Source organism: Crinia signifera, chromosome 2 (assembly GCF_055691185.1).
Source record: "Crinia signifera chromosome 2, ASM5569118v1, whole genome shotgun sequence".
Classification (NCBI taxonomy): Eukaryota; Metazoa; Chordata; class Amphibia; order Anura; family Myobatrachidae; genus Crinia; species Crinia signifera.
Window position 1 is genome coordinate 74083004 of NC_139218.1, and position 25592 is coordinate 74108595.

General features: G+C 46.9%; 1 protein-coding gene across 1 annotated transcript in view; it reads left to right on the forward strand.

Annotated features, from left to right (window-relative positions):
* Positions 1 to 25592, forward strand: part of ITGAE (integrin subunit alpha E) — a 129351-nt gene that overhangs the window by 35780 nt on the left and 67979 nt on the right. The window contains exons 10-13 of the mRNA XM_083170689.1: positions 17609 to 17762; positions 20025 to 20172; positions 23937 to 24004; positions 25196 to 25337. Of these exons, the coding sequence (XP_083026815.1) occupies positions 17609 to 17762; positions 20025 to 20172; positions 23937 to 24004; positions 25196 to 25337 (512 nt within the window). The remainder of the gene's footprint in view (positions 1 to 17608; positions 17763 to 20024; positions 20173 to 23936; positions 24005 to 25195; positions 25338 to 25592) is intronic.

Consider the following 25592-nt stretch of genomic DNA (forward strand, 5'->3'; position numbering starts at 1 on the left):
TCTATCTATCTATACAGAAACTCCCCAAAGGGGAAAACAGCACTCTCCAGACTTGTTGAGTAATCTCATTAAATATGTGATTTGTATACTTTTTTTTTAACATCAATAGATTTTTATTGGTACAAAGTTTTTTATATGGGGTACAGAAAGTAAAAAGGGGATAGCATGGGGGGAATGGGGGGGGGGGGTTGGACTTTAAATGCAATACAACTAAGTTGGGGTCAACATAATAGACATCTCCGATCGAGTCGCTATGCAGAGCGATCCATATTGACAGATAAAACAAAGACAAAGCCTAGGACACAACCTCTTAGTGCAATGCAATACCCTACTTGTGCAGGAAGACTAGCAGACCCCGTCTCGGTCGCCACCTCCAAAAGGGGCCTAGTAACCACCGTGTGGGAAGGGGACGTCCATAGATTTATACTCCTGGGATGGTGGGGGAATCAGGGTGTTCGTTCAGGTTAAATTGTGGCCCTTGGGGAGAGGAAGTGGAAGTGGAGGGCAGGGCCCCGGCCCCTCCTCTTCGGCTGTGTATCTGCTCCAGGGGGACCAACGTGAGTGGGAGGGGGAGGGTTTGGGTGATTGGGGGAGGAAGCTGGTCTCCATATGGAAGTGGTGGTTTGTTTTTAGGATAACCTGAAGGAAGGGGGGTGGGGATGCCTGCTTCCAGTGTTGGGCCAAGTTCGCCCGAGCAGCGATGAGAATATGTCCGAGAACATAAGTTTTCCCTTAAAGGATTTCCTGGGGAAACACCTGTAGCAAGGCAATAGTTGGGTCAGGGGCGAGGGTTATTTGGATGACTGTCGAGATTAATCTGAATACCTCTTCCCAATATGCTCTAAGTTTGGGGCAAGTCCAGAAAATATGATATATGGTGCCTATGTTCCCACATTGGCGCCAACACTGGTTGGAGCATGACGGCCAGAAAGTGTGGAGGCGGTCTGGAGTCAGGTAAAGTCGGTTAATCAATTTGACGTGCATCTCCGTGTGGTTGAGGCAGCGGGACATTGAGTAGGAAGATAAGAAGATCCGGCGCCACTGGAGTGGGGTGAACTGGATGCCCAGGTCAGACTCCCACTTTTTATGTGCGGATGTCTTAGTGAATTCACGGGGGGTCATCAGGGTGCTATACCAGAAGGAGATATCTCCCCTGGAGTGCGTCAGGTTGGGTCGGGAGAGGGCTAGTTGGGAAAGTGCGTCTGGTGGGGAGTAGTTGTGAAAGTGGGCTTTCCACCAATGGGCTATCTGTATATAATGGTAGTTTTCTGAGGCTGGTAATGAGAAAGTTTCTTGCAGGGAGGGGAATGGGAGTAACGCATGGGTTCCCATAGCATCCCCCAAGGTATTGATTCCACAAGCTTTCCATGCATTCAGATTGAGGTTGGGGATTAGTTTTGCTACTGTCGTAATGGGTAAGGAGGTGGAGATGGCCGTCTGGACGTGGAGGGTGGTATGCAGTTGGTACCAAGAGTTTAGGGTGGCTATAGTAGATGGGAGCAGGCCTGGGAGGGGAGGCCTAACGTGTCTTGCTATTTTAAATAGGTCAGCTATTGGGATAATAGTGTAGTGGGCTCGCTCAATGCTCACCCAGGCTCTGGGTGCCGTATATTCAAAGTAATGTTTGATCGGGGCTAGGAGGCAAGCCGCCTGGTACTGATATAGATCGGGGAGGTCAAGCCCTCCAAAGGCTCTTGGGATCGACATTTTAGATCGGGCCATCGCTGGAGGCTTAGTGGACCAGACATATTTAGTCAGTATGGAAGTGGCTATCTTCAGATACTTCTTGGGGAAAGCGTAGGGGATGGTGCGGAACAAGTACATTAATTTAGGGAGGAGTGACATCTTGAATGATGCCATACGTCCCAGCCAGGATATCTCAAATGAAAGCCAAGACTTGGAGAGTGAGGTAAGAGAGGCGAGGAGGGGGACTAGGTTGACTTCAAAGACAGAGGTTCTGTTTGGGGGTATATGGATACCGAGGTATTTGATTGAGTCGGCCTGCCAGTTATATTTATAGGTAGACTTCAAGTAGGGTAGAGCGTTTGCGAGGTTAATCGGGAGGGCATCAGTTTTGGTTGTGTTGAGCTTGTAGTAAGAAGCTGCGCTATAGGAGTTGAGTGTGGCGTGGATTAGCGGCAAGGACTTAATGGGGTTAGGTACGAAAAGGAGCACGTCGTCCGCAAAGAGGCTAAGTTTATGGCTGATAGGGCCTGTCTGTAGGCCGGATATGTTGGGGTCATTGCGGATAGACATGGCCAGTGGTTCGATTGAAAGGACAAAGATTAAGGGGGAGAGAGGGCAGCCCTGCCTTGTGCCATTGGTGATCATAAATGGATTTGAAAGGAAACCATTACTGAACACCCGGGCCGACGGGGTGCTGTACAGCGACAGGATCGAAGTAAGGATCCGGTCCTTGAAACCAAAGCGCAATAGTACCTCCCGCATATAATGCTAGTTCAACCTGTCGAATGCCTTTTCAGCATCTAGTGACAGTAGGAGGAGGCCTTGGTCCGCGGAGAGAGAGTCGATCAGGTCGAACACTCTTCTGGTATTGTCCGAGGCCTGACGCCCCGGGACAAACCCCGTCTGGTCCGGGTGCACCAGCAAAGGCAGAAATTGGTTAATCCGCATGGCCAGAAATTTAGCAAATAATTTAATGTCGCTATTCAGTAGGGCAATTGGGCGGTAGTTTTGGCAGAAGGCCGGATTTTTACCTGGTTTTGGGATGGTCACTATATGGGCTTCTAGGAGTTCTGGGGGAGCGTGACCCGAGGAGGACAATTCGTTGAAGAGGTCAGTTAAGTATGGAGATAGGAGGTCGCTAAAGGCGGTGTAGAAATCAGTGATGGGGCCTTGTTGCGGGGGAGGGATTTAATGGCCAGTTGGATCTCCGTTACTGACTATGGGGCGTTTAGCGAGTTTAACTGTTCTGGGGTGAGAGAGGGGAACTGTAAACTTTCTAAAAAGGCCGAGATGGTGTAGCTCGAGGGTTGGGGAGTGGAGGGGTCTCGGGATAAGTTATAGAGCTCGGAGTAGTATTCCGCAAATTGATTCACGATATCTTTAGGGTTGTTGAGTTTCTTTTTACTGGGGGAGATTATACATTTAATCCTATTCCTGGCTTGTTGGGCGCGCAGTTTCTGGGCCAGCATCCTACCTGATCTGTTGCTAGAGAGATAAAATTTGTGGCGCAGCCTATTTAGGGCAGATTGGGTGCGGGCAAGAAGTAGTTTTTGAAGCTGGCTCCGTACTGAAGCCAGCTCTTTTTTTAGGATGTTAGAAGGGGACGTCTTGTTCTGCTCCTCAAGAGTAGACAGTTTAGACTCCAATGTTTTTTGGGACAAGATGGCCCTACGCTTCATGTTGGCACCTGCCTGGATGGCTGCACCCCTGGTGACGGCCTTGAATGCGCACCAATGGTTTATAGTGGAGGTGTCGGATGGTAGGTTATTGGCCATGTAGGACTCCATCGCCTTTAAAATGGTGTCTTTGGCTATTGATTTTGTGAGGAGATGAGGGAACAAGCGCCAGGGTCTGGAGGGAATATTGGAGGGGTGGAAGTCCCAATGCCAAACCACGGGGGCATGGTCAGACCACGTGATTGGAAGGATATCCACGTCTTTAGAGTGTTGCAGAGACCATTTATCACATAGAATATAATCGATCCTAGAATACGTGTTGTGTACTGGGGAGTAGAAGGTGTATTCTCGGCCCGAAGGGTAGGTTGTTCTCCATGTGTCATATAAGTCGAATTCTATGAGGAGGTTGCGTAGAGCTGCCGATTGGTTGGCAGAAGGGAATTGGTGAGTGGGTGGACGACGGGATTTGTCCAGTGAGGGGTCCAGGACTAGATTGAAGTCGCCTAGTAGGATCAGAGAACCCTTGGAGGACCTCTGGATAAGGGAGAAAAATTTGCGTAAGAAGGGAACCTGATTTGTATTGGGGGCGTATATGGATACTATGGTCGTCAGTCTATCCTCCAAGAGTCCCGACAGGATCAGGTACCCGCCGTTCTTGTCAGCTATATGGGAGTGGTAGACAAAGGATGTTTTCTGATTAATCAGGATTGCGACACCGTTTCGCTTAAAGGGGCCATTAGCAAAGTAAGCTGTGGGGAAGGTCCTGTCCCTGAGTATGGGAGGGTTGAGGGAGGTAAAGTGCGTCTCCTGTAGAGCTACTATGTCCGCCTTATGTGTACGGAAGTAGGAGAGGGCTAACCTGCGCTTGTTTGGGGAGTTCAGCCCTTTAACATTCAACGACAGAAACTTAGGCATGACAGGAGATCAGGGAAATGCATAATATAACAATGAAATATCTTTACAGGCATAGTGATATTAGCAGTTGAGGAGGAGATGGGAGTTGAGGTCCAGAGGTAGGGGGGAGGGGAAGAGGAAGGAGGGACATTGGGAGATGTGAGGGAGGGAGGGTGGGTGTGAAAGAAGAAAAAGGGATAGGTAAAACAAAAGGGTCCAACAGTTGGGACCCGCATGACTACTGCAGGGGAAGGTGAAAGAGGTTTCATGCAGTAGTATGTGGAGGTTAGGGGGCGATGGCCTGGCTCTTGAAAAGAGAAAGGAGGAAGGGTCCGCCACTCTTTAGTTTGACTCGGCTAACATCGGGTAGCAATAACATTTAACAAATAACAAATTACCTAGTTTCTTCTGAGGTACAGAAGTTTAGAGAAGGGTGGGAAACATTATTAATACTATGGAGCTCTCTTCTAAGCAATCAAATTCCAGCCGTATAGGAAGGCTGTGAGGTATACAAATATAGGCTAATAAACATAACTAACAGTAAGAATGTTCGAGGACCATGGGCCATGTGCCTAGAGCCCTGTACTGCATAATAAACAATGTAAACTGATACTTATCGCCCTGGCCTCAATCCAGTGAGGAGGGATGCAGGAGGCACGTTGGCATGGTCCATTAAACAATAAGTGGAGAGATCTCGTGGCGGCCCACGGGGTCTCAGGTGCCGGACCATTCTTGGCGCATGGTCATCGGCCGCTTCAGCTCTTGGGGTTCCGTAATCAGGATGTCCCATTCTAACAGAAGTTTAACCCCTGCTTCAAGTGAAGAAACGTTGAAGGTGGCATCTTCATAGTATATAATCAGCTTCACTGGGAACCCCCAGCGGTACCGGATGTCGTGGGAACGTAGGGCTGTGGTGATGGGGGAGAACGCTCTTCTGCTAGCCAAGGTTGCAGGGGAGAAGTCCTGGAATAATTGGAGACCACCCAGAGTATCGGTGTTCCTGGATTCACAGGCTGCCTTCAGAAGCTGTTCTTTGATCGTGAAGAAGTGGACCCGAAGGAGGGTGTCTTTGGGTAGGTCAGCTGAAACTGATTTGGGTCTTGGGAGCCGGTGGATGCGATCTATCAGTAGATCTTTGGGGTCTGCGGAGGGTAGGAGCTTGTGGAACAGGGTAGTGACATATCCCTCGAGTTCAGAGTTGGCCACTGAATCTGGGATGCCTCTGATCTTAACGTTGTAACGTCTCGATCTGTCTTCAAGATCGGCCATTTTAGTTTTGATTTGGGAGATCTCTACCTGCTGGCGGTCATATGAGGATATAAGATCATTATGGGATGTGACCAGCTCCTCCATCTTCCTTTCCAGGTGGTCCGTCCTGTCGCCAATTGCCACTAGCTCCATTTTAACTTCGCATATTGCAAGTTTTAGGTCTTTAGCTATCTCCGCCTGGAATGCAGAGAAGACCTGGCAGAGGGATTTGACCGTCACAGGTGCGTCAGACTCAGCGTCAATCCCCGCCATCCCGACAGGGGGGCCAAACTCGCTTGTCGTCCCTGACGGGGCTGGCACCGACTTCAGGGGGCTGGTACCGGCTACTGGGATTTGAGAGGTTCTCCTGGAGACCATGGAGACCTTAACTGGGGCAGTTTCCTTGACTTTCTTTGGGGGCATAGTGTACTGTGGGCACTGCCAGTGCTACTGAGATAGAGGAGGGGTTCGGCACCGTGGGGGTTAGAACATCATATCACCCAGGCATGAATAAAGCTAGGTCTAGGTCGTTAAAGAGTGGCAGCCATGAGGGCAGGTTGGTCACATTAAAGCTGCTGGAGGGAGCTCGCTTAGTTTAATCCCACAGGGTGCTCAGTGACAGGGCGTTGGCAAGGTATGCTGCACCAGGGGGGGAGAGAGCTGATGCTGGGGTGCTGCCTCTGCTGGCTGCTACAGCAGTCTGGCCTTATTTTCTGAAGGGGCGCCTAGTGCCAGAGGGACCGTGCAGTGAAGGATCCCCAGCAGGGGGGTCCCAAGTGGTGGCTAGGAGCAGAGGCACAGGGGGATGTTTATGTGCTGTGCTGAGTCTGGGGTTTTAACTATATAAAATGGTGGCCGCCTGGAGGCCCGGCCCCAGCCGGGCACGGCTGTGTTGACCGGTAAGAATATGGGGGGGAGCTGTATACACCCCACCTGGGGCTACTCACAATGTGTTGAGGTCCGTGGACCCGGCTTTTCGCCGAGGCGGGCACAGGCGGCCACCGTCCGCCGCTGCTGCCGCAGGCTCCAGAGGCAGCTGGGCGGTCTGTATCAGCGTGCGGCAGTGGGGGAGGTAGGCGGGGGGTCCCCGGGTCCAGGGGTCCTGCTGTGAGCCGCGAATGAGGTCCCGTGCTCGTGGCCGCTCGCGCCGCGTCCTCCGGAAATCTAGGCCCCGGCTCCAACACCCGGACCAGGCCACAACCCGCAGAAGCGCTTAAAAGCACTTCTCGGCTCCGCGGCTGGGGGTCCCGGGTAGTCGAAGGGCAGGGGGGCTTGATGGGAGCAAGGGAGATGTGGTCTAGGCTGGTCGCGGCTCTAGGGACTGGGAGAAGGCGGCGGAGACGGGAGCTCCGGTGAGACATGTCCTCTCTGCTAGCATGTCAGGCCACGCCCCGTGATTTGTACAGATGGGTCTTGTCCCATCCTTGCTGGCGGGTCGCCATGGCGTCTGCGCTGGCGACCCGCCAGCAGCCACGCCAGCGAGGAGACTGAGTCTCACGTGCACGCGCGTCTCAGTCTCCGTCGCTAGCGCGACGGAAACCCTGTCCGTCTCCGCCTCAGGGAGACGGACAGGGTTAGGGGGGGTTAGGGGGGGTGCGGGCAGTCGGCGGGGACCCTGGGTTACCGCCGGCAAGCCGGCGGGGACCCGGGGAAACGTATGGACGCGCCGTCGGAAGGGGACGCGCGCGCCTCTCGTGCGCGCGCGTCCCCTTCTCACGATCGCCATGGCGCTGGCGGGGGATGGCGGCTGGCGACGCCAGCGCCATCCCCTGCCAAGATGGGAAAAGACCCATCTGTATACTTAACAATGCGAAAACATCTGGATGCAAGTTCCGGCGGTACAAAAAATCTGGGGTTTTTGCCGTTTTTCACATCTCATTAAATATGCGAATTAGGGAAAATGTGCGATTTCTGCCGTTTTTAGCTAAAAATCTCAAAAATCATATTTTCACATCTCATTAAGGGGGAGATTCTCTAAGCTAAAAATGAGGTAAAACCCCTGTTATCTGGGTTTTTACCACATTTTGGGATGCACTAAGCATCCCCCACCGGGGGGCATCGCCAGAAAAATCTGGTGATGCCCCATAGAAGCCAATGGGCTTCTATCGCATCCCACCACTGCCCCGCACGGACCCCCGCCGCCCCGCATCGCCCCCTCACCTGTGTCCGGGCAGCACAGAGCTGTGCTGTTCGGACCTGTGACCTCCTCCCTGCACTGATCCTCTTCCGGGTGCAGGGAGGAGGAGAGCCCGGCGCAGCAGCAGCAGCGCCGGGTGTGGGAGGGAGGGGGGAGCCGCCGGGACCTGCTGGGACCCGGCGACTCTCACCACAAAGGACAGCTCTTAACGCAAGAGCTGTCCTTTGCTATCATTATCGCATATGTTAGAAGATATGTGATAATTATAATTGCGAAGAGAGGCGAAGGGGGGCGGAGATTCTTAGAGAATCTCCCCTAAATGTCACCCATAATTTCCACATCATGAATAATTTGAAATAAATAGAACAAGTTTTGACTTTAGCCAGTAGATGGCAGCAGAAATGTATATTAAACTTCAAATGTTGCAAGAGTATAAAAGATTTGTACAATAAGTGTTGAATTACCAAATAAGCAGAGTAGGCGCTGGTCTCTGATATTTAAAGAAAATTACAACCAAGCTTTCTTAATTTGTTTCTAAAATGTCAACTGCCTCTGGCCTCCTCAGGGTTTAATCTGACACTGTTAAGGCTGCATAAGTAATAATGAGCAACCAATCAGAAACTCATGTTCATGAAGTCAGTTTAAACTCAGGGATAATAATAGTTATTCTGTTTAAACCTAAAGGGCCATACACATGTAGAGATGTGTGCTAAGCAATTGTGCTAAACTATTTAGGGTAGGCGATTTTCTGGTGTCCAGATCTCCAATGGGGAGCACATACAAAAGCAGAGATTTGTGTTAAGCGATTTTTGCTTAAGCAGAAAAAGGCCGGTTAGAGGTTCAGAATGAGAGATCTCGATTACTAAGGGGGCATACACACGTAGAGATCTGTGCTAAGCAATTTTGCTAAGCAATTTTACTGGTGTCAAGATCTCCCAAGGAGAGCACATACACACACAGAGATTTGTGCTAAGCAAATTTGCTAAGCAATTTTGCTTAAGCAAACAAAGGCCGGGTAGTTGTTCAGAATGAGAGATTGCGATCAGTATTTCTCATTCTGTACACACAGAGAAATTTGCAGTCATTTGCTAAGCAATCTAACTAGATTTTGACTGCATGCACTGATTTAGTTAGCAAGAGATATTTAATCTCTCGGAGCATACACACGGAGAGATCTGTGCTTACTTTCTAAGCAATCTAGTCACAAATCGCTCCGTGTGTATGCCCGGTAATGGTTTTTGGAAATATACATACAGTAGCATTGTACACATATAGCAGAAGAGCGTGGGGAATTAAATCCATTGTGATAGACCAAAGGAATATGTACTGTAAGTGAAATACATTTTATTGTATCAGAGACACATATGTAGTGTGGATATCAACGCTATTATTGAGAGCAGGTAGGTCAAATTATTGGACACTAATTAGGAGGCAGTGTCTGTGGTCTTCAAATGAGGAGGAAAAAATAGGTGGTAAATTATGCATCCTATTTATTTGTTATTAGATGCCCACTCAAACACCTTGGTCCTTTCTAAGTATGACTGAGGGATAGGCTCCCAGAGCAGAAAACTACAGTGGCCTCAGAGGAGGTAATGTAGGTTTCTGTAAAGGCTTATGAGTTTAAAGAGTTTTAAATGTTGAAATATTCGGAGAATCAGAAAACATAAAGGAAGGTGGTGAATATGGTTGGAGCAATTACAGGCACAGCCCAAGGTGGTGGAGAAGTTTTTGGTGGAAAAGTAGCATGAGCAGATAGTGGGGTATGTATAGGACCTGGGGTGGATGAGATGTAAGCAGCAGCCGTGAGAACACACAGGGTGAGATGCAGGGCCGGATCAAGGCGGGGGGGGGGGAGAAGCAATTATGCTGTGGAGGTCCCCACAAGTGAAATTACTGCCAGATAATCTCCGTGACCCACAAACTCACCTACACACCTTTGACCTGGCTATCACAGCAACAGCAAATGCCAGCAGCTCCGGGTCAGTGTCTTGCGGTTTAGTCAAGTATAATCCTGCAAAACATTGACTCTGAGCCATCCATGTCCTCTGCTCAGTGACAGAGAAGACGCTCGGTGACCGCTGTTAATTAACAGACATTCAAACAACTGTAAGAGGGGGCCACATACAGTATGGGGACCCCTGGCCAGCTTGTGAAATGCATTATGAAAGCTTATGTGCACTTTTCTGTAATTATGTATTTATTATTTATTAACAGTTTGTTATATAGATTGTAAGCTTGCAGCAGGGCCCTCCTACCTCCAAGTCTGTTTGTTGTTACCCAGTTTGTCTTATCACTGTCTACTATTGTAAAGCGCAACGGAATCTGCTGCGCTATATAAGAAACTGTAAATAAATAAATAATAAATATAGCACAGCATATTCCGTTGCGCTTAACAAAAGGAGACAGTGATACAACAAACAGGGTATTTACAGACAGTCAAAAGGTAGGAGGGCCCTGCTTGCAAGCTTACAATCTATAGGGAAATAGGCATTGATACATACGGATAGATACTGTATTCTTTATTGCATCGATTCCACCAGAATGCAAGGTTCCGTGACTGGTTCTGGAATTTGATAAGCCTGCGTGAATAGATGAGTTTTCAGGGAACGCTTATAGGTTTGGAGACTGGAGGAAAGTCTTATTGTGCTTGGGAGGGCATTCCACAGAGTGGGTGCAGCCTGAAGAAAGTCTTGCAATCGGGAATGGCAGCGAGTAATGTGTGTGGATGAGAGACGCAGAGCTTGGGAGGAGTGTAGAGGTCAGGTTGGAAGATATTTTGCGATAAGAGAAGATGTGTAATTTGGTGTAGTTTGGTTTATGGCTTTGTGTGTAAGTAAAATAATTTTGTATTGAATACGGTATAATACAGGTAACCAATGAACTGACTGCCAGAGTAGCTTTACAGACGATGAACGTCTGGCTAGGAAGATTAGCCTTGCAGCTGCATTCATGATGGACTGTAGTGGTGAGAGTTTGAATTGGGGAAGGCCAATAAGGAGACTATTGCAATAATCAATGCGTGAGATGATAAGTACATGGATTAGAGTTTTTGCAGTGTCTTGTGTAAGGTAAGGGCGAATTTTGAATATGTTTTTAGGTGCATGTGGCATGATTTTGAGACAGATTGAATGTGGAGTACAAAGGAAAGTTCAGAGTCAAGGATAACACCTAGGCAGCGAGCTTGAGAGGTAGGAGTGATTGTCATCTTCTCAACAGCAATAGAGATATCAGGTTGGTAACTACTATTTATTGGCGGAAATATAATTAATTCTGTTTTTGAAATATTAAGTTTGAGGTGGCAAGATGACATCCAGGATAAACAGCAGAAAGGCATTCAGAGACATGGCTCAATACAGATAGGGACAGGTCAGAGGAGGATAGGTAGAGCTGAGTATCATCTGCATACAGATGATACTGAAATCCAAAAGAGCTGATTAGTTTGCCAAGAGATGAGGTATAGATTGAGAAAAGCAGAGGACCTTAAACTGATCCCTGAAGTACTCCAACTGAAAGAGGTAGCGAAGAGGAGGTAGAATCAGAGAAACGAACACTAAAGAACCGGTTAGATAGGTAGGATGAGAACCAAGAGAGGGCCGTGTCTTTAAGACCTAGGGATTGTAATGTTTGTATGAGAAGTGTGTGGTCAACAGTGTCAAAAGCAGCAGAGAGATCTAGAAGAATTAGTAGTGAATAGTGGCCTTTAGATTTAGCAGTGACCAGATCATTCACAACTGTAGTCAGTGCTGTCTATGTGGAGTGTTGGGCATGAAAGTTTGACTGAAGCAGGTCCAGTAAGTTGTGTGAGTTAAGAAAGTGTGTGAGGCGAGTGTAGGCAAGTCTTTCAAGTAGTTTGGAGGTGCATGGAAGTTGAGAGATGGGACGGTAGTTTGAGAGAGAGCTTGGGTCAGAATTCTGTTTTTTCAGAATCGGAGTAATAACTGCATGTTTGAACAATGAAGGAAAGACACCAGTAGAGAAAGAGAGGTTACAGATTTTAGTTAAGATTGGGATGAGCACAGGAGACAGATTTATTTATTTGTGAGGGTATAGGGTCAAGAGGAGAGGTAGTAGAGTGGGAGGAAGAGAAAAGTGCAGATACTTCATCTTTATTCGTTGGATCAAATGAAATACTGTAAATGCGTCAGAGGTTCTGTAATGAGCCAATCTATAGATTGTAAGCTTGCGAGCAGGGCCCTCCTACCTTTAACTGTCTGTAAATACCCAGTATCACCGTTTACAATTGTAAAGTGCAAAAAAAGAAGAGAACCACAGGCACAGCCAAAGCTGCTGTACAGGGAGTGTGTAATTCTCCCAATTATATGAAAAACAAGAGAAAGGGTGGGTGTGCAGCGCTAGGTTTGAATCTGAAAAAAGTATACACTACCACATGTAAATATAAATATAACATTTATTAATACAAAAAATAATTAGATGAGAGCTCTCATAATAAACCATATACAGTAAAATTATATATTAAAAACAATTAATATGATTGGACAGAGGCTCTCTGATGTGAATGAGCTCCACAATATATTGCACCAGCACGTTATATTTACCAGAGGGAGACTGGGAGATAATAGAATGTCTCCTTGATGGTATAGCTGCATAGGATATGTCCTGATCCGGATAAATGCCCAGTGGGTCCAGGTAATCAAGGCAGATTTGTTGTAAGCAGTCCTTATGGTATGTGTATACCTGGCATGATACTGCTGGTAGCTGCTGAAAGGTAGAAGTCCTGGAAGCAAAAGTAAAACTGGTCCGGAGTAAAGTGCAGAGTTTGGTGCAGTCCTGGTATTGTGCAAAAAGGCAATGTGGTGCAGTGGAAAGATGCTGAAAGCTGCTCAACGCGTTTCGACGCTAACTCGCGTCTTCATCAGGAGCTTGGGTATGGGGTCTTGTCCAAGGACCCTGTATATATACCCTAAATTGATTGTTCCCATGATTACAGGTGTGGGAACTCCAATGATCATTATGTTAAATACTAATAAAAACACATATCAAATACATTAAAAACAAACATGTGGTAGGCATGCACAGGAGGAATGTACAAAAGTCTATTATTATACATAATAAGAGCAAAAAACGAGTTTTAAAAAACAATACAATAGTCATGTGATCATGTCACATGATCGGGGCCGATCACATGACCCCGGAAGTGACATTTGCGATCTGTCTCAATGGGATTTAATAGTATATGGCACAGGTGGTAGATAGCGTATATGCACACAAGTGTAACGGGCGTCTGAGAGACTATTGTCTCTAAGAGATGGTTTTCAGCCATGTATATAGCGAATATATTAATCTAGCCCGGCTAGATTAATATATTCGCTATATACATGGCTGAAAACCATCTCTTAGAGACAATAGTCTCTCAGACCAGGGCCGTATTAACAATGGGCCTGATGGAGCTACAGGGCCAGGGCTTTCCAACGAGCCCGGCCCCGCGTCGCTAGCCCCCCGGGAACAAGAGATACCACCAGGCAAAGCTGGAACGTTTTCCCCATAGGATAACATGGTCCCCGCTAATTCCGACCTCCACCCGCCAACGGCTGCCAGTTGCTCCGCCGGCATCACAGAAGCTCGAGGTTGATCTCAGTCTAACCCATATCGCTGGGCCTTTAATCAAATATCAGGCTGGTCCATATGGGTTCATTGGTTCTAGAGATATTGCGGGTAAACCAATTTTTTTTTTGCATTTCTGAAATGTAATTTCATGGCAGTTCATGTTGTTTGAGGAGAGATTTCTCTGGATCCAAACGGCCCAGTTTCATATGACCAAAATCATTCGAAGCCTACATGTAAATGGGTCAGTTGGTTCTGAAGATTTAGCTGGTTGTTTAAAGGGGGGCAGTTTTCTCTCCCCTTCACACCAGAAAAGGCAGGGACTAGGCTGGTGTAAAAGGGGCCATACCGGGAATGTCCCTGCATGATCCTGGGACCATATTCCCAGGTAAGTCCCTGCATTTTCTGGTGTGAAAGGGGTATTATTTCAAATAGCCAGGACATGCAGTGCTCTGAATACAGTCAGGTAGCCTCCTGCTCTCTGCCCGGCTGTCAATGGCTGTCATTTCTGCCCGGCAGCGGCTGTCCCCCAGTTACCGCGAGCATCTATTCCCCTTGGCAATGAGCTTGTAATCCCACATAGCAACAAGCATGGAACCCCTGGCAATGTGCATGGAACCCCTGGCAATGAACATGTAGGTAAGCAATACTTAGGGCGGGATGTATTAATATACATCGCCGCACCCTTCGCCGGCTGTCCGCCGCGATGCCAGCGCATATGTACTAACATATGCGGCTGGCATCGCGGTTCGGTAACGGAGACCCCCCGCGATACCTGTACTGTGGTCTGCGGGGGGTCTCCGTCACCTCCCAGCCGGCTCCTGATGCCTACACGCCGGGGACAGCTAAGCAGGCTGTCCCCGGCGCCTCCTCCTCCCCCCTGCAGCCAGAAAGACGTCCGTCTGCGTTGATAGGGGGAGGAAGGGCTTACCTTCCGGGGTCCAGGAGGACCTGCAAGTAGGTAAGCCCAAGGGAGGGGGAGAGGGGGGTAGACGAGGTGGCGGGGTTGCGGCGACGTGGCGAAAAGAAGCCCATAGGCTTCTATAGGGTATCGCCACCCAAGGGTGGCGATATCCTGCCCTGCGATAACGATGCGGCCGAGTAATAGTACATAGAAAAATGCGGTAAAACGGGGGTTTTACCGCATTTTCCCTTTAGTACATCCCGCCCTTACTGTATGTAGCATAATTTTTAATAGGCATTATGGTGTTTGGCATAATATGTATTGGAGATTATGGTGTGAGGCTTGTCATGTAATGGGCATTATGGTGAAAATTTTTAATGCGCGCCTTTGGCGCGCAATGCCCTTATTTATGAAGCATATTGTGCAATACTGCTCAATCTGTTTAGTATAGTGCAGGCATGTCCAAACGATGTCCCTCAAGCTGTTGTGAAACTACAAGTCTCATCATGCATTGCCACAGTTTTGCTATTAAGGATTGCTAAAACTATGTCAAGGCATGCTGGGACGCGTAGTTTCACAACAGCTGGAGGGCCACTGTTTGGACATGCCTCGTATAGTGTGTATTTTGGCTTGATCCATGTGGCAAAATGTGAATTTTGCCTTAAACTGTGTGGCATAATGTGAATTTTGGCTCAATCGGTGTGAATTTTGGCTCATTCCATGTGGCATAATGTGTAAGAGGCAAGTACAGTATAAAGGGGTTACGATTGTGTTGCATGATTTGTATAAGGGGTATATGGTGTGGTAAACTTAGGTGACCATATAAAAGGTGCTGAAATGTTGTCTACCAAGTTTTGGCTTTCAGTATTTTTTTTATGACTTGAATGCCGCCTCACCCCGCAAGTATCTTAGGACATTGGCATCCTGTGGGTGCACCTTTGGAGGGCACCCGCCAATATATCTCCCTGCATTTTTCCTATGCCAGCCCCCTGCCTTTTACAGGCATATATAATTAGTTGAAAGTATTTACACAAATAGAGACACACCCATGAGCAGACCACCCAACCAGAACACTGGTCATGCCCCCCACATTATTAGGTGCTGGCCACCACCCCTATTATTGTGCATAATAGGCCCTTGATCATTTTCAGCTCCAGGCCCATTTAGATCTTAATCTGGCTCTGTCTCAGACGCCCGTTACACTAGTGTGCATATACGCTATCTACCATCTGTGCCATATACTATTAAATCCCATTGAGACAGATCGCAAATGTCACTTCCGGGGTCATGTGATCGGCCCCGATCATGTGACATGATCACATGACTATTGTATTGTTTTTTAAAACTCGTTTTTTGCTCTTATTATGTATAATAATAGACTTTTGTACATTCCTCCTGTGCATGCCTACCACATGTTTGTTTTTAATGTATTTGATATGTGTTTTTATTAGTATTTAACATAATGATCATTGGAGTTCCCACACCTGTAATCATGGGAACAATCAATTTAGGGTATATATACAGGGTCCTTGGACAAGACCCCATACCCAAGCTCCTGATGAAGACGCGAGTTAGCGTCGAAACGCGTTGAGCAGCTTCCAGCATCTTTCCACTGCACCACATTGCCTTTTTGCACAATACCAGGACTGCACCAAACTCTGCACTTTACTCCGGACCAGTTTTACTTTTGCTTCCAGGACTTCTACCTTTCAGCAGCTACCAGCAGTATCATGCCAGGTATACACATACCATAAGGACTGCTTACAACAAATCTGCCTTGATTACCTGGACCCACTGGGCATTTATCCAGATCAGGACATATCCTATGCAGCTATACCATCAAGGAGACATTCTATTATCTCCCAGTCTCCCTCTGGTAAATATAACGTGCTGGTGCAATATATTGTGGAGCTCATTCACATCAGAGAGCCTCTGTCCAATCATATTAATTGTTTTTAATATATAATTTTACTGTATATGGTTTATTATGAGAGCTCTCATCTAATTATTTTTTGTATTAATAAATGTTATATTTATATTTACATGTGGCAGTGTATACTTTTTTCAGATTCAAACCTAGCGCTGCACACCCACCCTTACAATTGTAAAGTGCAACTGAATTTGCTAGGCAATTTAAGAAACTATTAATAAATAAGTAAATAAATAAATGTCTGCTTACCTGTGTCATAACATAATTTAAAATATATTTGAAATAAAGAAGCATTTGGGACTCTTCAGTTGCTAGTACCTATGCCATAAAGATTAATTACTACTGTATCTACTTTATATTATCTCTATTGCAATGGCTTCAGCAGTACACAAGCCAAGGATGCAGCACATTCAAAAAAGTCACTAAACGTATTTTCCAGATCACAGAGGCGCAGAGCAGGGCTGCATACATGCAAGCTCTCCATAAAATAAAATACCATGATGGCAAAAGTCATTAACGGACTGGGGAGGAATTTTATCGTATATATACTTTGGTAAGAAATTGAGGCGCCCGTTACGCAGTTAGTGTATTGTCCCTGTCAGAATCAGCGTAGTGTTCCCGCGGCCAGCGTAGTCAGTGTCCCTGCCAGTATCAGCTTTCTGTTCCCGCAGCCAGTGTAGTTAGCATAGTCAGCGTCCCTGTCAGTATTAGCGTCATGTTCCCGCAGCCGTAGTCAGTACGTTCACGGCTATCCGGAGTTTACGTAGTCAGTCAGCGCTTATTACATTGTGTGGGAACCATTGACCATTTTAACCCGCCTGACAGGTGTGAATGTGTTCCTGAAACACCCACACTATCCACGTCTGCCTGAAGCTTGGCAAGCGGACGCGGTACGATTCCTCCCGACCTGTTCACACCCCCACTATCCACGTCAGCATGGAGTTGATTTTATAAAGTGTGGCAAACGCATCGAGCCCGAAGCGTGGTGAGCGCACGCGGATTACTTGAGATGTAATCCACGTCCCTGCGCGGGTCTCGCTGCACTCGCCTCGCTTCGGGCTCACCACACTTTATTAAATCAACTCCATGCCGACGTGGATAGTGGAGGCTGACGTGGACATGGAGCACTGGCAAATGCGTCCTGTACAAATTGCTGAGATGGACAAGCGTATGAGTCTCATGTGTCTCAGGCAGATGAAGCAACTCTCCACCGGTGCCCGCATGATCGACTCTCCGCCAGTGTCCGCCAGCGCAGGGGATCTGGTGGTTACCGGCGCTGTGTGAGAGACGGTCACTAGGCTTGCCGGTGTTCCAGGTCTGCCAGCGCACCCGGCTCTGTGGACACCGGCAGCTTTACTAGTTACTTTACACTACGCTGACTACGCTGCCTTACTACGACTATGCTGGCTGGCGCTGACTGTGTAGCTCTGACTACGCCAACTACGTTGCTCGCACCGCTGCCGTGATAATACACAAGTTCCGAAAATGACATCTGAAAAATAATCAGTTTCTTGTTAGTAAATGTTTACTGAAGTTTTGTAATTTTGTTTAAAAATATATTTTTTCTATAGAAATAATATTTTCAATGAAAGTCATGGATCTATGGAAAGCGCCACCAAAATAATTCTGGTTTTGACAGATGGAGAGATATTCATGGATCCTGTGAATTTAGCAACTGTCATTAATTCTCCGAAGATGAAAAGCATTGAACGATTTAGTATTGGGGTGAGTCTTATAAACAACATTTGCTTTCATGAAAGATATGTTACCACGGGTCTGGTATATGGTCCCGACAGTCGGGATCCCGATAGTCATTAGCCCGACATCAGGATCCCGACTGGCCGGACTCAGACAGCATGGCGAGCGCAACAAAGCCCCTTGCGGGCTCGCTGCACTCGCCACGCTGCGGGCACGGTGGCTCGCTACGCTTGCCACCTATTCTATTCTCCCTCTATGAGGGTCATGGAGGGAAGAATAGCTGGTGGCCGTCGGGACCCCGAGTGTCAGAGTTTTGACTGTCGGGATGCCGACTGTCGGGAAACTGTCCGGCACCCGTTACCACCCTACTACATAGATACTATATACACACTGTCAGCGAAATAGAAATTTGTATGACAGGCAATAAAGCCCTTAATTTTCAAACAAATCTAAACTATTATAAATCTACAATCACTAAAGCCCCATCCCATCATGCCTTGCCACAGTTTTGTTATTAGGAATGGCTAAAACTATGGCAAGGCATGCTGGGATGTCTAGTTTCACAACAGCTGGAGGGCCACAGTTTGGACATGCCTTGCCTATACTCTTTCATTAATTTACCTATCCATTTTATGCAATCACTGGGGATTCAAACCACCAATACCCCTAATACAAGATAAATTTTAAATTGGTATTTATAACTGGTGCTTCACTATAATGCTATAGTTGAAAACAAACAATTTATTACATAAATGTTTATGGCACTATATTATATCATTTATAAATGGCTTCATAAGTTACAGTACGAGATACATTTTGTGTGAAACCTCCTTTAATTGTCATAGCACAATCAATTAAATTTAATTATAAATGTACCATAAATATAGTACATCATTATGTAAACAGAAAGAGGCTGCAGGCTGCTTTGTTTTGGAGCAATTCTAAGGGGTGAAACCATGATTAAGCAATGTGTGAGATGCAGCAATATAGGTTTGATCCCTGTGGGATTTCAGGGATCTGATTGGCAGTTGCATGTGTTGATGGGTGGTGTTGATGGGTGGTTACAGAATCCCTCCACCCCCGGTGGACAAGCAGGTCACTGACAGTTATCATCTTTATAACTGACATTCATCAACATTTAAATGAACAACCTAATTGTTAAGGTGCCCATACACAGTACAATTATTGTATACAATATTGTATACAATATTGCATCTCATCGCATTGCATAGGTTTTGCAATGCAATGAGATGAGATGAGATCTACCGTAGTACAAAAAGTATATACCTTTTGGGTACTTGTGTATTTTCACGGCGCCCGATATATCGGATGCGATCTGAACCGATTTTTTTACCTGTTCATGATGATTTTATATAGTGTGGCCAGTGCAATAATCTGCGTCCCCTCGCGGGGCATGCTACGCTCGCCACGCTTCGGGCTCGGTGGCTCGCTGCGCTCGCCACACTATATAACATCAACTCCATTCGTAGTGGATAGTGGGGTTATGAACAGGTAAAATATCAGTTTGGATCGCATCGATATATATCGGCCGATATCGCATCCGATATATCGGGCGCCGTGAAAATACACAAGTACCACTTTTTGTACTAGATCTCATCTCTTCTCATTGCATTGCAAAACCTATGCAATGTGATGAAATGCGATATTGTCAGGGCCGAAACTAGGGTTTCCGGCGCCCGGGGCAAGGCAGTCATTTGGTGCCTGACGGGGGGGGGGGGGGAAACATATGACCACCTTGCCCCTGGCGCTGGAGACCACCCCCCCTCCCCGCTGACAACATACATACCTCCTGTGTGCAGCCAGCGGGGGTCTGGGGACAGGCAGCGGGGTTCCGGGGACTGGTGTAGCCACTGTAGCGGCAGCTTGACTCCGTCCGTCTCTCCTACTAGCGCGGTGGCGAGAAGCGCTGATGACTTTGAAAAGACTTGCTGGACGCTGATTGGCTGAATTCATCCAATCAGCGTCCGGCAAGTCTTTTCAAAGTCATCAGCGCTTCTGCCGCCGTGCTAGTAGGAGAGACGGACGGAGTCAAGCTGCCGCTACAGCGGCTACCCGGAACCCCGCTGCCTGTCAACGGACCTCCGCTGGCTGTCCCCAGACCTGACAGCGCCCCCCCCCTCCAGCGCCCGGTGCGCGTGACCCCCCCAGCCCCCCCTAGTTACGGCCCTGATATTGTATACAATAATTGTTTCGTGTATGGCCACCTTAACACAGTAAAGGACTTTAAACTGTCTTTGATGATGTTTTTCTTCTTAATAATCTCTACAGGTTGGAAGTGCATTTAATAGTGTCAAAGCCTATGATGAGTTGAAACTCATTGCCACCGATGAAAATGATCACGTCATAAGAGTAGATGACTACTCCAAACTGGATGGACTTGTTTCCTCCTTACAGCAGCGGATAATTGGGATAGAAGGCAGGTTCATACAAATGATAATACCGCCAGATAAACCGCATCTAGAAGATGAATGAGGATTATTTTTAGAATTTGCAAAAAAGATAACTAAACAAGTGCGTTTATAGACTTCCGGCCATTTCACTCAATGTGTAGATGTTAACAAGAGAACCACGGTATTCAAACTGATTATATTATAATGGTTCTGCAATTCTTCTGACTTGATCCTTGCACCCACTACAAAATGTGCAGCTCCCACACTTGATTATATCCATTTTTTTTTACTATTCATGTATAAAATAATAATGTATTGATAAGTGTTTGATTTGGTTCTTCTGGTCAATCATTTAATTCAGTTTAATTGAATTAAATGACTCTCCGCTAGCCTCCAAACTTTTCACCTCTTCAGGCAAGCCTATCATATTTAAGTTCTACATGCATAACCCTCCGAGGCACTTACAGTATGTATTATATAGCTTCCCTTCTGGACTTGTAACTTGGTGGGACTGCTATGCTATTACTGGTGCCTGTCCTTGTGTTTCCCTCCTATATCCCTATAGATTGTAAGCTTGCAGCAGGGCCCTCTAACCCCCAAGTCTGTCTGTTGTTACCCAGTTTGTTTTATCACTGTCTACTATTTTAAAGCGCAACGAAATCTGCTGCGTTATATAAGAAACTGTAAATAAATAAATAATTAAGAGGAGAGTAAAGGAGCAGATCATGTTGTAAAATTGAGTTGTTATTCAACATATAGGCTTTATCTCCACTTTAGAAATCTCTCAGGATAATAAAGGGGTAGTTAGTTCATACTTTTTGTACTAGATATCATCTCATCGCAAAACTGAGATGCGATGAGATGCAATATTGTATACAATATTGTATGCAATAATTGTAATGTGTATGGGCACCTTTAGAGGTGCAATCAGATTTACAACAATAGGAGTGGTTTACCAAGTCAACTAACTAAACAGGGATAGCTATTTAAATTTCACCTTTGGCAGCTGTGCGGATTGTTGAATCACTACATACAAGTATAAATGAAAATGCTACTTACAGTGTTGCCAGGCCTTGAACAGGGAATAAGTGAAGTGTGCTTAACACTTCCAGGGCCGTTTCTAGACAATTTAGCTCCCAGGGCGAAGAAATAAAAATGCGCCTCCCCCCCCCCCCCCCCCCCCAATACATAGCATGGTATTATAGTAATTTCGCGCGCCTTCGGCGCGCGCCGAAATAGGGGGTGTGGCTTGATATTAAAAGGGGTGTGGCTTAATGTAAGGCGTGGTCTAGCAGGAAAACAATTACCTTATATCACACTTTTGCAACCTGCAAGACCAGACATTGGTTGCTGCAGGAATTGTTATTGTCCTCCCGCACTTAAGTTGGCTGGCTGAAGGCCACACAATGACCTAGTACGCCTCACAATGACAGGCTACTTTAATCATTATACACTATTTATCTGTGATGCCAATTACACATTACGCCGTACACTGTGATGACGATTACATATTACGCCGCACACCGTGATGACAATTACACATTACACCGCACACCAAGATGCCCATTAGACCACACACTGTGATGGCAATTACACAATACTCCCCACATCGTAATGCCCATTACACATTATGCCCCATGTGCCGCTGCCGCACAACCGATGCTGTTTACTAATATGCCCCCACAGTGCCAGATATGCCCCCACAGCGCCACAAATATATACCCCACAGTGCCACATATATGCCCCCACAGTGCCACACATATGCCCCCACAGTGACACAAATATATGCCCCCACAGTGACACAAATATATGCCCCCACAGTCCCACAAATATATGCCCCCACAGTCCCACAAATATGCCCCCAGTGCCACAAATATATGCCCCCACAGTGCCACACATATGCCCCACAGTGCCACACATATGCCCCACAGTGCCACAGATATATGCCCCCAGTGCCACAGATATATGCCCCCAGTGCCACAGATATATGCCCCCCAGTGCCACAGATATATGCCCCCCAGTGTCACAAACATATGCCCCCAGTGCCACAGATATATGCCCCCAGTGCCACAGATATATGCCCCCCAGTGCCACAGATATATGCCCCCCAGTGTCACAAACATATGCCCCCAGTGCCACAGATATATGCCCCCAGTGCCACAGATATATGCCCCCAGTGCCACAGATATATGCCCCCCAGTGTCACAAACATATGCCCCCAGTGCCACAGATATATGCCCCCAGTGCCACAGATATATGCCCCCAGTGCCACAGATATATGCCCCCCAGTGCCACAGATATATGCCCCCCAGTGTCACAAACATATGCCCCCAGTGCCACAGATATATGCCCCCAGTGCCACAGATATATGCCCCCAGTGCCACAGATATATGCCCCCCAGTGCCACAGATATATGCCCCCCAGTGTCACAAACATATGCCCCCAGTAACAAACTTACTTGGAGAGGGGAGGGGAGCGCATCGTGCTTCTCTCCTATCCCGCGCCCGAGCTCCTATTGGCTGACAGCGGCAGCCCAGTGACGTGGGCGAGGGGACGGAGAAACGCACGATGCGTTCCCCTCCCCTCTCCAGCGTGGAGTCGGGCGGCCGGGGAGACAGCGGCAGCGGCAGCGGCTGCGGGCGGGGGGGTTAGACTGCCGGGCGCCCTGGCTGTTTCAGAGGCGGACAAGCCGTGCGGCGCCCCGGGCTGCTGCACGGCTTGTCCGCCTCTAGAAACGGCCCTGAACACTTCAGACATAAGTATACAGATTCACCTACAACAGTTATTAGATGCAGCAACAGGGCTGATTGTTTTTTTTTCTCTGGGTTAGATGCAGCAACAGGGCTGATTGTTTTTTTTCTCTGGATGATGGATTACAGAATTTCACAATCTCAGTCCCCATCTCTCATTCTGGGACTTATTTTCGTTCATTCTTTATGACAAAATCCTTCTTAGATGGGCAAAACCATGTGCACTGCAGGTGGGGCAGGTGTTACTTGTGCAGAGAGAATTAGATTTGGGTGGGGTTTTACTTCAAAGTGAGATCTATATTGCAGTGTAAAAATAAAGCAGTCAGTATTTTCCCTGCACAGAAACAAAATTACTCACCCAAATCTAATTCTCTCTGCACATGTTACATCTGCCCCCCCTGCAGTGCACATGGTTTTGTCCATCTAAGAAGGATTTTGTCAGAAAGAATGAACCAAAATAAGGCCCGGCACTTGCAGTATCCACGGATATATACACTAGAGTGCTTGTAATGTACACTGGCTAATGTGAAATATAGTAGTAATTACAACTATAAATTGTATATAGTATAGATGGTATGGGAGAAAGTGTCAGAGGAAAATATTACATTTTCCATAATAAATACAAGAGAATTCAGCTTTATTTTGCCAACCTCTTGTTAAGACACCTATTTCTTCCTGTTGGCAGCTGCTCTGTGGTCCTGTGTGCTGATTGAGCGCTCAGATCCACTGCTGCCTCTGGGCATTGCACCAGCTCTGTTCTGTCCCTTTTTCTGTATGTTCCAACCACTGCTGCTATTGTGGTCAGGATTTGAGTTTTTGGCCATGGAGGGGGGTTTCTGTGCAACCAAAACACCCACCCCACCCCCAAGTTACCTATGCCAGTAGTTTCTGGATAGTGACGCTTATATGCTCAGTATTATTGAGGGATTGAAAACAGAAATTCACAAGTAGTCTTTATTAAATTAATATTCTTATATATACCTACTATGCAACCTTACTGTATTCATTGTTAAACCCTGTATAATTGTGTTTTTCTACAGGTGCTAAAGGTGACTCATTGGAATTTGACCTGGCACAAACAGGTTTTGCAGTTCACTTGAAGGACGAGGTACAAATCAGCATCTAAAATCCAAACATTCAAGGAAGACATCTGTGTAGTAAAACAATATGTATTGATAGCCAAAGTAATAGAGTAGCTGCAGAATTGCTGCCTAATGTCCCATGGTGCAAGCAAAGGCTATTCAATCAAATAACATATTACTTGTGACTTGTGTATTATATGGGCGCCCAAGATTTCCATTGTAGGGCATTGTACAACAAAAAATCGGTCTCATCGCATCGCATGCGATGTGACCCGATTTTTTATTGTACAGGCACCCTGATGCCTGATTCCTATGTTAAGTGCACCCCCAGACCCGATTTTTAATTGTACACCCACCCTGATGGGTAATAACTATGTGAAATGCCCCCCCATTGTTAATGCCACCCCAGTATGAACGCCAACCCGAAGCGTGGCGAGCGCTGTGGTACGCGTCCTCCGACCTTGTCATACCCCCACTATACACGTCGGCGTGGAGTTGATTTTAGATAGTGTTGCGAGCGCAGCGAGCCACCGAGCCCGAAGTGTGGCGAGCGGACGCGGATTACTTCACATTTATTCCGCGTCCCCTCGCGGGGCTCGCTGCGCTCGACACACTATCTGATATCAACTCCACGCCGACGTGGATAGTGGGGGTATGAAAAGGTCGGAGGACGCGTATCACTGCCCCTCGCGAGCTTGCTGCGCTCGCCATGATTTGGGTTGGCGTTGATACTGGGGTGGCATTAACAATGGGCGGCATTTCACATAGTCATCACCCATCAGGGTGGGTATACAATTTAAAATCAAGGTCTGGGGGTGCATTTAACATAGGAATCAGGCATCAGGGTGCCTATACAATGTAAAATCGGCTATAATCGCATCGCATCGCATGCCATTATAATGGCATGCGATGCGACACGATATTAAAATTGTATAGTCGGCCCTGGAAACCCAGAAATTGGGTCCCATCGCATACCTTAATTAGTGGTATGCGATGCGATGGGCGCCCGGATAATACACAAGTACCCATTTTCCTTGTGCCCAATATCAGGAATTACCATTTGAAAACCCACTGATTCCATGTAAATCCCTGATTTGGAGATTTTATCTCAGACTATCCCTTGCAGCTAATTGAATATGGCCCCAAGTATCATGAATGAATGAATTAATGAATGTAGAATTGTAGATCTGAATTAATCGTCAATGTTGCCTTTGCAGCACACTCTGATGCTTGGTACGGTCGGTGCCTTTGACTGGTCTGGGGGTTTGATGCTTTATGTCACAAATACAGAGCCACATAAAGTGACATTTCTCAACGAGTCATCTGATAATGCAAAGTCAGCAGCATACAGTTACTTAGGTAAAGTACATTAATAGCGTCTTACAGCAACTTTGTCCTATTTAATTGCTGAGTTAATGCTGATCAGACAGTATGTTCTCTGCACTTACTGAGCATAGTTTGCTTTGCATTAACTGGCAAATATCAAGGATCCCTGTATATTAGGAGAAGGGATCACAATGTAATACGTTGTATAGGGAGGCATAGGGTAACACATGGCACATGGGGGCATAGCATAACACCTGAAACAGGGACATGACACAGAAGTGCAAATGA